Consider the following 14,616-nt stretch of genomic DNA (forward strand, 5'->3'; position numbering starts at 1 on the left):
TACAAATGGGGCAAATAGTATCACCACTACTCTGTAAATGAGACTGAAATCTCCCACATGTTCTTTCTGCAGATAACTCAAAGCAAAGTAGCCGCATTCCTGTCTTCATCAGAATTCTAGATATAAATGACCATGCTCCGGAATTTGCCATGTACTATGAAACATTTGTTTGTGAAAATGCAAAACCTGGGCAGGTAAGTTATTATAAGCTTAAAAAAAAGTTTCTCTTCACAAAGGCAGATGACATTGCATTAATTTACTTGCACAATTTTTTTTTCATGCAAACTATTCTCAGTCCTCCTTGTCACTTGTTTATGTTCTCTGACCAAAAAGCTCACAATGATCTTAAAAAGACGACTTTTTAACTTGGTTTTTATATCATTAATATAATAGGAAAATTATAATATATGCTTTACTTCACATACCAGTTACATAATTAACCTCATCTATATTAAAAACTTCCTACCTGGATTAATAATTATACTGATACTGAGTTATGATCATGAATAGAATGAAAATACATTATTAAATAAAACATGAAGTATGAAAATAAGTGTTTAGTGTTAATATAAAGGAAATCATAATAATTGTTTCATTGATTATATTTTCCCACTTTCAGTTATTCAATCAAGATACTTCGGTTTGATACAGGTTGTATTTTGCTTGTGATTTTTCAACATTAGTATTAGTGAGATAAAAAAAGATTGTACAAGAGTTACAAAGTCCTCTTATAAAGCAATATTTCAGATATATCTAAAGTAATTTTAAGAAAATGCAGAGTATGTTCATGTGTACATTAATAGAGTATTTAACAAATGGCAGTAACTATACAAATCTTACTGAAAGAAATTTTAACCAGTTATTTAGATGTTTCTTTAAGGAAAAAGTAGTCAGCTGCTAAGAATCATATATAATTCTATCATCTTTTTAATACAGAAAATGAAGTGAAATACAGTCTTCCATCTATTCTAGTAGACATTATAATGGAGCGAATATTCCTGTCCCTCCAAAATTAATACGTTGAAGCCCTGTTCCCCAATACGACTGTATCTGGAGATAGGGTCTCAAAGGAAGCAGTTAAGGTTAAATGAAGGCACAATGTGGGGCTCTGATCTGACAGGATAAGTGTCCCTTAAAGAAGAGACACCAGAGAGATCACTATGTCTTTACACACACTCAAAGCAGAAGGCAGCTGTCTGGAAGCCAGGGAGAGACCTCGCATCAGAAGCCCACCGTGCCGATACCCTGATCAGAACTTCCAATCTCCAGAACTGGGAGGAAATACATTTCTGCTATTTAAGCTATTCAGTTTGTGATATTTTGTTTCGGTAGCTCAAGCAGGCTAAGACAGAGATGGCATATCACATTCCACTGACAGACACAGAAATATAAATGAAGTTTTTATTTTCTTTTCACCAGCACAGAATCACTACGCAGTTATTTGGATTAAAAATTGTTTTCCTTTTTTCACTTTGTAACATGTAATGGGAATACGCTCAGTTCAGTGAATGATTATCTTTAACTTGATGCTTACTTTTCATAGCAAAGCTACACATTAGTTACCTTATTCAACTACACATTTATTAATGGAAATTTGTTTTACCAACAAAACGTTACTCTAGCAGACAGCCCTACAGTGAGCATTATAATACACTTATAGTCATATATGACCTGGTACCTTTTTTCTTTGATATACTCCTCAAAGTAGAAATAAATTTTATCCATAAATATTCATCAGTGCTTCTAAATTGCTCTCCAGATACGTTCTGTATCTAGTAATAACTTCCACCAATTGTAGATAATTGCTCACCTTTTAGGCAACACTAGGTTTTAAATATCTACCGATACTCAATATGTCGTGATAATATTAACATGAATTCCTCCAAAATTATTGGCGCTGAACATTTTTTCATAATTGTGGCCATTTTTAAAAAGTCTTCACAGCCATATTAGTTTTCTAAGGCTACCATGACAAATTACCACAAACTAGCTAGCTTAAAGCAACAGAAATATATTCTTCCCCACAGTTCCAGAGGTGAGAAGTCCAGAATCAATGTGTCAGCAGGTCCATGGCCTTTCAGAAGACTCTAGGGGAGGATCCTTCACTGCCACTTCCTAGCCTCTGTGGTTGTTGGCAATTCTTGGCATTCCTCGGTTTGTGGACCTAGATTACTCCAATCTCTGTTTCCATTGTTATATGACATTCTTTCTGTATCTCTCTTTGTGTCATATAATGAAAGGATCAATGTTGTTTATGTTTAAAATATTAGCTATGTTATTGCTATTCTAGAATAGAAGTTTGAGCAAGAATATTAGATCTTATGTGAATTTTTCAATGTCATGCTCCAATCTTCTGAGAAGAAAAAGTGTATCAAGTTTGTATTAATTATGCACTTTCAGAAACACTGTATAAAGAAACATAAAGTTACATGTCATTTTATCAGTAAAATGAATGAAATTATATAGTTAATATCAAGTTAAAGAGGAAAATGTATTGACTAGCGAGTATGCAGACTGGGATGGCCATAGAAGGTGCACAACAACCAAAGCAATGGATGCATTAAACTACAATGAAATTCCAGTAATTCTTCATCACAGAATGTGGAGTATTATACCTCAAAAAAGTGGTGCAACTATTTGTTTTTGTAGAAGAGAAATTTGAAAGTCATGATAATTAAATGACTGTGATTACAAATTACACAGATGGCAGACCCAGGACTAGAAAACAGGCACCCTGATGTGTAGCTTTGTGTTCTATCCATGACAAAATGTTCAATGGAATTTTTCTGCCCAACCTGTCATTTCTGCTCCATCTTCACACTATGGCACAACCCTGACCTACAGTGAGCACAGCTGAGAGGTGCTATAATTTCTCAAGTTCAAGAATGATTTTACAAAATGTTAGAAGAATTTATTTTTACATTCTTCTAAATTTTGTGAATACTACTAAAAAGAAAAGCAATTTGAATAAAGTATGCAATGTGATTATAATTATGGTGCCCCATAGCTTTAAAATCTTCTGCTTTCTGATATTATGCAGAATATTGCTTATTTTTCCAAAACTCTATTTATAGTTTCCTTTATCTCTAGAAGTGGTTGTGCTAAGCATTTTTTTTTAATGCATCTGTTATGTTCTCTGCCTTTGAAGCAATCATTATCTAGTGGAGGCATTAGATTGGTAACCAAATAACAAAGCAGACTGGTAATACATATTAACAATGTTAAAAGAAGATAGACATTGGAATGATCAATTTTTTCCGTAAGGCTGGATGCTATAGTGGCCAGGACTCAGACAACGATTCATACAGGTCCTCTGCAAACTGACACTAGATAGGTGTTTTTCATTCCTCATTAAATAAGTTACATTAGACAGAACTATAAAAAGCCTTGGAAAAATTTTCTGAAAGTGGCATATTTTTTGTTTATTTCATTTCAGTGATATACTTAAAGCACAAACGCTGATTTAAAATGTCTTGTAATAGCAAGAGTTGCTTTCTGTTGTGCTTAATTTAATTAATTTTCATTTGGTTTTAGTTGATTCAGACTGTCAGTGTCATGGACAAAGATGACCCTCCCCGAGGCCACAAATTCTTCTTTGAACCAGTGCCTGAATTTCCCCTCAATCCAAACTTCACCATTGTAGATAATAAAGGTATGGAACATTTTTAAAGCCAAATTTTAAGAAATCCCAAGAGGCAAAATTTAAGAACTAGTCTGATTTTTTGTTTTTTCCCCACCTTTTTATTTCCCAGATAATACAGCGGGCATCATGACTCGAAAAGATGGGTACAGCCGCAACAAGATGAGCACCTACCTACTGCCCATTTTGATCTTTGACAACGACTATCCAATTCAAAGCAGCACTGGCACACTCACCATTCGTGTGTGCGCCTGTGACAGTCAAGGCAACATGCAGTCCTGCAACGCCGAAGCCTTGGTCCTCTCTGCCGGCCTGAGCACGGGGGCCCTCATCGCCATCCTCCTCTGTGTCATCATACTGCTTGGTAAGCTGTGTCCCTGAATGGTATGCACCCCCAAGCTATGCTCATTCAACTCATGGAATTCTCTCCCTCACGACCCAGTACTGAAGAGCACTCTTCTTTATAGATAAAGATTGAAACTTTCAACTTTGTATTAAAATAGTTCTTTCAATTAAAAAATAAAATTGAGTTTCTGACTGCATGGGGATAGGTCTAGCTCTCAAGAGACCAAAAACCAAGATATAATAGCTAATGTTATATATGTATATTTTACAATATATTTTATATTTATAGTGTTTTGTGTTAACACGGTCACATTTCAATGGACATTTCATCTAATAATTGATTGAATTTTCATAGCAACCGTATAAGGTAAATACTTTTATTCTTCTACAGAAAGGTCAAATAACTTACACAAAGTCACTCATTTAGAGGGCATTTAAACTAGCATTCAAACCCAGACTGTTCTATTTTAGAATTCTCCTTTATAATCATTATCCTTAATACAAAAGACTACTTTACACATAATATTCCTAACAAATACCAAGCTATGTATATCAGACACAGAATTGGCCAATGCACTTAAGTTGTCACAGTAAGGTAATTTTTTTTCCATAAAATGTGTTAAGTGTAGGTCCAGTATACCAAATTAAAAGTTTAAATTCATTTAAAAAATTATCACTATGGCATTGTGGTCATACCTAGTCCAGCAATGTTTCTAAATGGAGTCATGCTTCCAATTGCAAATGTTTTATTTGAGCATGCACTAACAGGACAATGATTTAATTCAATTAAACAGTTGTTCCACTGTAAAACATTCCCCCAAAACTTGTTTCCATCAAATATGCAGCCAAAATGAATGCTTAGGGCAGGAGAGCTGGCCAAATTTATGTTCCAATGCTCATATGTTTTGGCTCCTTTTCATTGCAAATCCTTTCAAGCTATCTGGATGAAATCCCTTTGGCCAGATATTCTTGCAGGACTTCAGTGGGGAACTGATGAAAGTGAAGGGAAAACATTTGTTTCATTTAAGATGATCCAACTATTTAAAAGAACATTTTTTCAGGGTGGTTTAGAACATAGACACTACTACCATAACCATCAGCAGTCTGCATCTCCACCTGCTGCTAGAAAGTTCAACTCCTCTGTAAAATATTTTTGTATCCCCAGGGAGATTAAATTCTGGCTTATCCTTTTAGCTAAGTGTTACTGATACCATATTGCTTTATTTGCTCAAATAGTTCTACTTTTCTAATTTAAAACAACATAGAACTATGCATATTTCAAAATTAATTTTTAAATTTTAATATTAATATAATAACACGCACATAAAGACATGCATGCATACATGGAGGAACAAAATCCACCCCCCCCCGAAATAAGTTTAGATAGTATAACATTATCCAACTAAATTGTATTATATTTTTCTTTATGCTGAAATCCTTAGAAGGCTTCTTTTATTCTGAAAAGTCTGCCATCTTTCTGCCCTGAGTAATACAGAAGGCATACATTTCTTTTATTGTATCTTCCCAATTTATTTGCCTAAATGTGGAATGATTTTCTATTATTTTAGTTAAAATGGGTTCTAACCCATAAAGTTTCATCATAAAAGCTCCTGAAACATCCTTGCTGCTATTCAAGTCTTTATACTAATGGCTGGACACAGTTACTATATTTCTGTAGTTAGGAGAGTCTGCTCTTTGCAAGGTGGTAATATAGCATGGAAAACAGTATTTTAGATCTACCCTGTTACAGTTTGAAAAAATGTGGTTCTTAGTTCATATCCATGTTACAAGACAAAGTAGAGGATGAAAACCTAGGGCAGGGCTTTTTAATCTTTTTGGTTCCTTGGACAACTTTGGCAATCAGATACAGCTTATGGACCTATTTAGAATAATAATTTAAATTTATAAAAATAAGACATGTAACACAAAAGGAAGTATGTTTGTCCAAATTAAACAAAAAACAAAAAGCGAGACAAGCTTGATTACTGTTATATGTGCCTTGTTCTAGTGCAAGTCTAATGATCCCTCGAGATATCCTAACCATAATGCAATATAAAGTACCTGTAATTTCTGTTGGCTTAATAGTCACACATACTGGTACTATCACTACAGTTTATCCTGATATTCATTACAGAAAAAAAATGCTAAAAAAATCAGATTACAGATTAGTGAAAACAGTGATGCACTTTTTTCGTTTTCTTATTTTAGGCTCTCTAAATACTATTCACATATCCCAGATTAAAAACCTCAGTTGAGGGAAAAGAAGCAGATAATTTGACCTGGCAAAGAAGAAAACACTGAGGCCAGGTCCTAGGGACCATTTGTGAAAGTCTGTAAACCTTTTATTACTTAAGAAACCCTTGAAACAATTTGACTTTATGGTTGTTCTTCTATGCAAAAAAACAGTAGAGAATTTATAAATTAGTTCATTGTGTTCTTCTATGCAAAAAAACAGTAGAGAATTTATAAATTAGTTCATTCAATGTTAAACTTACTGCATGGTTCAATAGATTGGTGAATTTCATATTTATGTTGGACTTAATTAACTTATGTTCAATCTTTAGTAGGTGAGAGTATAGATATATCTCATTTTTAATGCATAGTTTTTAAAAATGTCTCCAACATAACTCAGCATTCAATGTCCACTCTTGGGAAGTTAGTGAAGATAATTCTAATAAAATTTTTGTATTCTTTCTACCAACTAGTAGGAAGTGAGAAAAGTTTGTTGGCCAATATGACAATAGCCCTGGAGAGGACTTTAGTGTAGTTATAGAGGCCTATACTTACAACTTACAACTTAAGGATGAGTTTGAGTTTGAATTTTATATTGTAGCCTATAGAGTTATATTTCATATTTTAAGCAGACTTTCAAAACCATATCAATAAAAAATTTAGCTAAACAGATATGACATATGGGAATAGATGAGATCAATAGTGCATATATATATATATATATACACACATGCATAACACATATGTAATATATACACATATACATACAACCTATGCATATAATGCACATATGTATATATGCATATATGTGAGTAATGTTTTACATGCATTCTCTTGAGTCATTAAGAAAATATTAAATTGGTGCTCAGTTTCTCTTGGGATAATAATGTAGCTTTAGAATTTTAGTATTTTGAAACACACATGCATTGGGGAAGAATGAGTTGTTATATACTTACAGTTGACTAAATGCATTGGCCATAGTTGAATAAAGTTTTTCAATGCCACAGCCCTATAATAAAATGAGTCTTAAAAGTAAACAAATGGCACTATACTGTCTGCTTCTTTATCAATACAGTGCATCCAGTCATTGGCCTAAGTCATCCTGAATGTGTATAGGATAGTTACTCTTTATATCCAAATGAATGTAATGCCTCTTACACCACAAACACAGAAATGTGTTACATTTAATTTAAGCCTGAATCATGGAATCCCACAATTTTCTCTCTGTCCCTTTTTTGTTGTTATTTTTATTTGTTTGTTTTTGTTAATAGTTTTAGTTGTGCTGTTTGCTGCATTGAAGAGGCAAAGAAAAAAGGAACCTCTGATAATTTCAAAAGATGATGTTCGGGACAACATCGTGACCTACAATGATGAAGGCGGTGGGGAAGAAGATACCCACGCGTTTGACATTGGCACATTAAGGAATCCAGAAGCTAGAGAAGACAGTAAACTTAGGAGGGACGTAATGCCTGAAACAATTTTTCAGATCAGGAGGACTGTGCCTCTGTGGGAAAACATTGATGTACAAGATTTTATTCATCGGAGATTAAAAGAAAATGACTCCGACCCAAGTGCACCTCCTTATGATTCACTGGCAACATATGCCTATGAAGGGAATGATTCCATAGCAGATTCACTCAGTTCTTTGGAATCTCTCACAGCAGACTGCAATCAAGATTACGATTACCTTAGCGACTGGGGGCCTCGTTTTAAAAAACTTGCTGATATGTATGGGGGTGACGATAGTGACCGAGATTAAGAGTATGGTATGACTTCATAGATGTCAGTGGAAGTACTCTCTTTGTTACTAGATGGAGTGGATTCTCTTCCTTGGAGGAAATTTTTTTAAAAACCAAAATTACAAACAATACGTAGGTGTTGTCTTAGTAAGGGTTTGCTTAATCAGTAAGTTTCTGTGAATGAATATGAATGACATAGATTTTAAAAAGTAATAATAACCAGTTCACCCTCTTTGCCTAACAATCTCTGAAGGAAAGTATATCACATCAATAATCAATAAGAATCCATAAAAGGCTTTTTGTGCCTTTTCTTAGATATAAGAACTTTATAAATAATGTTTTCTTAACTGACTTATAGTCACCTTTACTATTTAATGAAACATTGTGCAAGCGCTTTGTAAATTAATATGAAAAAATATATCCCTAAAGAAATAGGAATGACTATTACTGCCATATTTATTTAGTTGAAGAATGTCTTTGTGTTAATTCATTCATATTTTTATAAATGTATATTTATATTTTTGTATTTTTATGAAATAAAATAGTATTTATAAAAATAAATTTCATTTTATTTAATTCCTAGAAGCAGCTCTGATCTCACTTGTAACATTTTTTAAACATCTTTAAAAGTAAAACATGATTTACTCAGGGAAAAGGCAGCTAAATTACAGCATGTAATTTGGAGCTAGAAGGCGACAGGACTATAAAGGAGCTTTAGCGCAAATTGTGATTTTCTGCTACAACTACTCAAATATGGGCAAATGTTTATCAAACCACTGATGTCTACCCATTGATAAGGATGTGAGACACATCTGGAATATAAACTATTATAAATTTACTTGTGAATAATTAACTATAAGTTTTTTGTACAATTCTTTCCTATGGTACCGAGCAGTGATTTTTATTTGAGAGTAAATGAAGTATGTGTTGGTAATGTTATGTAGATGAAGAAAAAATCTAAATCACTCTTTCTTCATCAACAGTATAGTTTTCAGGATGAGAAATAACAGTTCTGATTTTTTTTTCTTTATGAATAGATAATTCTTGGAATATAATTTGGGTAACATTTAAAATGTGTATCAATAACTTTAAAATTAATAATTTTGTTGCGGAGGTTGGAAGTCATTGTATTTGAGCAAATCTTGATAGAATTAGTGACATGCAGACTAGCGCTAAGAAACTTTAAGAAATGAAAAGTTTTATTAGTGATTAGGATTGCCCAGAAAAGAAAATATAGACACCTTAAAACTTGGGAAAGAAGAGAGAAGGAGAATTTTGCATAATAATCATTAGCAAATCTTTGAAAGACTGCAATGCAGCAAACTTGCCCTGGTTTGGTCTGGAGAATAAATTTAAATTGAGAGATGGGTCCTTCAGAGGGAGACTACATGCATGATATCCATTTTCTGTGTCATGAATTATCCTTTTCTTTCTCATGTATTACTCCTTTTTTGAGGAGCACATGTCATGCCCGTGGTGATTCCTCTTAAAGACTAAGATTATTTCAGTAACTTTACCACCAATAGGGAACACATATTAAAGATTTGATTTAATGCTGAGAAAGCAAAAACATACTGAGTACTTAAGAAATATTTGAAATTTTTCTAATCATTGGACTTGCCCAGAAAACAGAAATTTTTGTTTTAGTTTTAGTTCAGAAAGTATTAGCTTTTAACTCAAAAAGTAATTAGTTTCCCCACTGCTAGAATATTCCAACATACATTAGACAAATATTTGAGAAGGATGGTATAGAGTGGTTTAAGGTAGTCAGAAAAAATGAATTAGGTATTTATTAATGCCTGTTATAATCACTTTATTCTGTAATCACTAGAGGGATAAGTAACAATAAGTAAACATAGTCTAAGGAGGCTCACAATAAGTAATGGCTGCTTAAAAAAGAAACGATGTCAAATCAGAAATGGGAAATTGGTAGTTATGTTGCCTGCCTAGGTTTACCATGCTGCCAATACTTTACTAAGAGCACCACAACCAACCAACCTTCAGTTGTAGATCTATAATTGCTATGAAAAAATCACATCAATAACAAATAAGACATTAAATTTTAAAGCTCAATTGTGAAGAATTGTTAATTTGACTACCACTTTTCGGCAATTAAATAATGAAGCTAGTTTCAGAGGTCTCCCTTTTGTTGACCTGGAAATCACTGATACACTACTGGAGTCTTTATAGGGACAGGCTACCAGATTTCATATTTAATAGGTACATACTTGTTTTTGCTAAAATCAAGGGTCAGAATTGATCAAAGAAATTATTAGATCTGTATCATAGTAATACTTCCTATAATTTTCCAGTGACCTTTGAAATTCTTACAGTAGAAAAAATGCATTTAGGAGGCAGAACAAATTTTACTTCCTACCGCAAGTAAAGAAATTATTTAACTTACCTAGAAAAATAGATTTGATAATATTTATCCTATTGGGTTTGGTTAATTTTATTTCACTAGATGCACACAATACACTTGATGATATTAGTTTCCATCACTTGACTCTTTTGGACTGTGGAGTTGGTAAAATTTGAAAATTACTAGTTAACATGTGCTTAGTTTTCAAACAAAATTAATTAGCTTTGGCTGCTTAAACTTGAGGTGGATTTGAATTAAAACCATTTGAGTAACCATCTTTACAAATATAATTAAAACCTAATTACTGTTTTATTTTGAATGTTCAATAATTTTCAGAAAAAAATATGTGTCTATATTTAACCCTGAATATTTTTCATTGAGAGGAACCTACCAACATTATTTGGACTTTAACACACAGCCTGGATATCATCACATTCCATCCTACTCTCAGACATAAGAAATAGATTCCAATGACTTAAAAAATCAAACAGTAAAGACAACTAAACAGCATTAACAACAAAAGTAAGCCAACAAGTACGAAAAAAAAAGTAACAGCATCTTACCTTGGCCAGTGACTGAACTGATCTCAGTCGATTATTCTTTTCACCATGGCAAAAACACAATTGCTTTCCAGGATTCCACATTATTTTGGTTTTTGTTTTACTTAACTCAGTGTCCTTCATTGGTTCCTTCTCTTCTTTCTAACTCTTTATTTTGGAGTGATACAGGCTCTAATCTTTTTTTTTTTCCCTCTAAATTCTGGCCCTTGATAAGCTTATTTATTCCCTCAGTTACTATATACATTCGATACGTATAACTTGATACAGCAATAATTACAGATACAAATTGAAAATTTCCAAATTCAGAACTCCCATCTTTACCTCTTTCCTATAATCCAAACATATATACAACTATTCTAAAATGTCACTTGCATGTCTAATTAAGTGGGATATACCCAGATTTTAATTTCTAATTTTCACCCCTAAATGTGTTCTATTCTCCACTTGTCTTGTGTAGGCTGATGATAAATCAATCCTTCTACCTGCCTGGGCCAAAACCCTTGCAGTCACCCTTGATTCCTCTCATTGTGTTATCCTTCATACCCAATATTTTAGAAAATCCTACTGACTATACCTTCAAATTTATCTGATATACGATGACTTTTCATCACATCTCCTGCCACAGTCCTGGTCTAAATGTCTTACCTGGATTACAGCAACATGCTCCTAAATGTTCTCTCTCCCGAACCTTTTCTCCTACCATCTTACTTTGAATACCAGATACAGAGAAGGTGGCATTTCTTTTCCTGTTTTGTTTTGTTTTAACTAGATATGAGCATCCCATTTCTCTGTTCAAAACTTACCAATTGCTCTCCAAAGCAAGAGTTAGTCCTCCCAAATTATCTACCAGATCAGGATCATGTTATCTCTTTGAACTTATTCTCCCCTATCTCCTTAATTTGTGTCACTTTAGTTATCCTGGGCTTCTTGTTGTTCCTTAAAAATGCTAAACATTTCTCCTTTGAACCGACTGATCAGTCTACTTGGAACCATCTTTCCCCTGATATCCATGAAGTTAACTGTAATACTTCCTTTAACTTCTGGGTCAGATGCCACTTTCTAGATGAGGACTCATATTAAGCAATCTATTGAAATCTGCAATCCCCCAAACCCATTTCTCCTTTACCCACTTTTTAAAAAAATAAACATTTTCCACAGAAAATAGCACCATTCAACATTACACATAATTTGTTTGTCATCTAGTTGTTGTGTACCCACTTCTACTAGAATACTTTTTGATTTATAAACTGGCCCCTGAACACAGGACAAGGAGAGACTGAAGAAAGAGGCCAGCCACTCCAGATTGGTAGGTGGCAGTTTTAATAACCAACAGAACTTACTAAGAGACCTGCCTTTGCAGCCATAAGACAAGTAGATCCCTGCACCCTCCTGCCAGAATCTTAAAACGTTTCTATAGAAGCCTTACTTGTGTTCCATCACATATTCAATCTAGATGGTCTCAACATACCTTACTCTTTCAAGGCTGTGTCCTTGAAACAGCTCCTGGTGTAGGAATAGCGGGAAGAATACGTGTTCCAAGGATGGAGAGGGAGTGAGGAATCTCCAACTGCCCAGGTCCAGCTTGCAGGTCAACCAACAGTCACGTCCTCTTGATGACTTCCTCCAACAACGATTGGTACCTTTGAGTAACAATTTTCATCTATTACATTCATTAGAATATTCCACATATGTAGATTACTGCTCCATACCGTGTTGAAAAGCAGCAAATATTTGCCAAATGTTAAGTGATATGCTCAATATTTAGACATAATACTAAATTCGGTAAAATATTGTGAATACATAGGATATTAAAATAACAAATATAAACAGAAATAATTATACTCAAATTTATATCAGTGTGCATGCCTTCAACATGATATTGATTATAGCCTAGACTTCTAAATCAAAGTACTTTTTACTGAATTCTGGTTGTTCATAATTAAGTCACTACTTGAAAGCACATTTTCAAAATTACAGAAAAGCATGAATAATTTTCCATTTTTTTTAAAGCCGTACACTGAACTAAATTTGTTCTCAATGATCTTTGCTTCTAAAAGTATATGGTAATCAGATTTTACTAGATTTCAGACCATCAATTCCAAATGTCAGAATCAAAATAGAAGCCAATACAAAGAAGTAAGAAAAAAAATATCTTTCTCTTCTGTTGTTTTAATTATTTTTACAATCTCTTAATCACTGGACTGTTCTCAGCCTACTATTTTCTTGTCCTTGGGTAGCAGGTTGTGGGTGAAGGCAAGATGACCAACTCTAACAGACTGTTTTCTTACTTAAATGTGTTTAATTGCTTTCCAAATTTCAGTAATAATGTATGCCTATTTTTGAAGAATAAATATTGATTGATGATAATTTATATGAAATAGAAATACTAGTATTTAAGTCTATATGTTCAAAATAGCAATGCGCCATTATCTGGTTTGTAGTCTTTGCTGCTGTTTGGTAGAATACTGTTAGCTAATTTAGTGTCAAAAACAATAATAAAAATCACCATATAATTGCCAGCATTTAAAAGTAGACACATTTTACTTATAAATTATTTCCTCTGGATTTTTTTGAAGACTCAACTAGTGAAATTAAGCATTTTTTTCTCATATATTAACATGTCACTCAGTTTATTTCAAAAATTGCCAGTTTTTGTCTGGAAGTTTTCTTTTAGCTATTTTTATTTTCTTATTGTGTCCAAACACATAATCATATAATTTTGATAGCAGTATCTTTTCACTAATATATTTTATAAATATGTTTCACAAATATGTGACTTGTGTTTTCAGATTTATTTAATGTAATCAAAATGATATATACTATAGTTTATGGTTTCCCTGCTATTATTTTTGCTTGATTTTCTGTATGTCCTTATTGCTAGTTCAGCTTCGAATTATGTGTCAATATTCTAAATTTTCTCTCTAGAGGTTCAGAAACATAAAAAAGTAGAAAATAAATTTTATCTTCTTGAAGAAATCTTTCCTTCAGTCACTAAACCTCTCCATTAGGACAGATCAATTGCCCTGTATGGCAGTTGCATCTGGGTACCTCCTCCCACCATCAAACTGGGCCTTCCTGGATCTCTTCTTCAGAGTTGAAATCCTGATTCCCATTTTCCATGTCAGTTTGCTTTTCTTGTTTCTTCTCTCCATCACATTTAAAATAATATGTTCTATATATCTGTCTAGTGATGGCATTGCTTATTTATGTCAAATATTATATTTCCATTATATTTTTTCTTCCAGTTCAGTTGAGGTATACTCGACATACAGCACTGTATAAGTTTAAAGTATACAGAATAATGATTTGACTTACACACATCATGAAATTATTAACAATAATTTTAGTGAATACCATCATCACATATGGATACAAAATTAAAGAAATTTTTAAAAAATCTTTCCTTGTGATGAGAACTCAAGATTTACTCTTTTAACAACTTTCATGTATAAAGTACAAGTGTTAAATATATTTACCATATTTTACATTATATCACTAGGACTTATTTATCTTTTAACTGGAAGTTTGTACCTCTTGACTGCCTTCATTCAACTTCTCTCCCCACCTCCTGCCTCCAGTAACCACAATGTAATCTCTTTTTCTATGAGTTTGTTTTTAAAATATAATTGACCTGTGACACTATGTTAGTTCCTGTTATATAATATAGTGATTTAATATTTCTCTACATTTCAAAGTGATGACCTTGATAAATCCAGTTATCATCTGTCACCATACAAA

At 33.0% G+C, this 14,616-nt stretch overlaps 1 protein-coding gene across 1 annotated transcript in view; it reads left to right on the plus strand.

Moving 5' to 3' along the window:
- Window positions 1–8,421, plus strand: part of CDH9 (cadherin 9) — a 73,483-nt gene extending 65,062 nt beyond the window's left edge. Inside the window, exons 8-11 of the mRNA XM_015235413.3 lie at window positions 73–194; window positions 3,535–3,652; window positions 3,753–4,004; window positions 7,489–8,421. Of these exons, the coding sequence (XP_015090899.1) occupies window positions 73–194; window positions 3,535–3,652; window positions 3,753–4,004; window positions 7,489–7,976 (980 nt within the window). The 3' untranslated portion in view covers window positions 7,977–8,421. The remainder of the gene's footprint in view (window positions 1–72; window positions 195–3,534; window positions 3,653–3,752; window positions 4,005–7,488) is intronic.
- The last annotated feature ends 6,195 nt before the right edge of the window (window positions 8,422–14,616 follow it).

The sequence above is a fragment of the Vicugna pacos genome, chromosome 3, assembly GCF_048564905.1.
Source record: "Vicugna pacos chromosome 3, VicPac4, whole genome shotgun sequence".
NCBI classification, from domain to species: Eukaryota; Metazoa; Chordata; class Mammalia; order Artiodactyla; family Camelidae; genus Vicugna; species Vicugna pacos.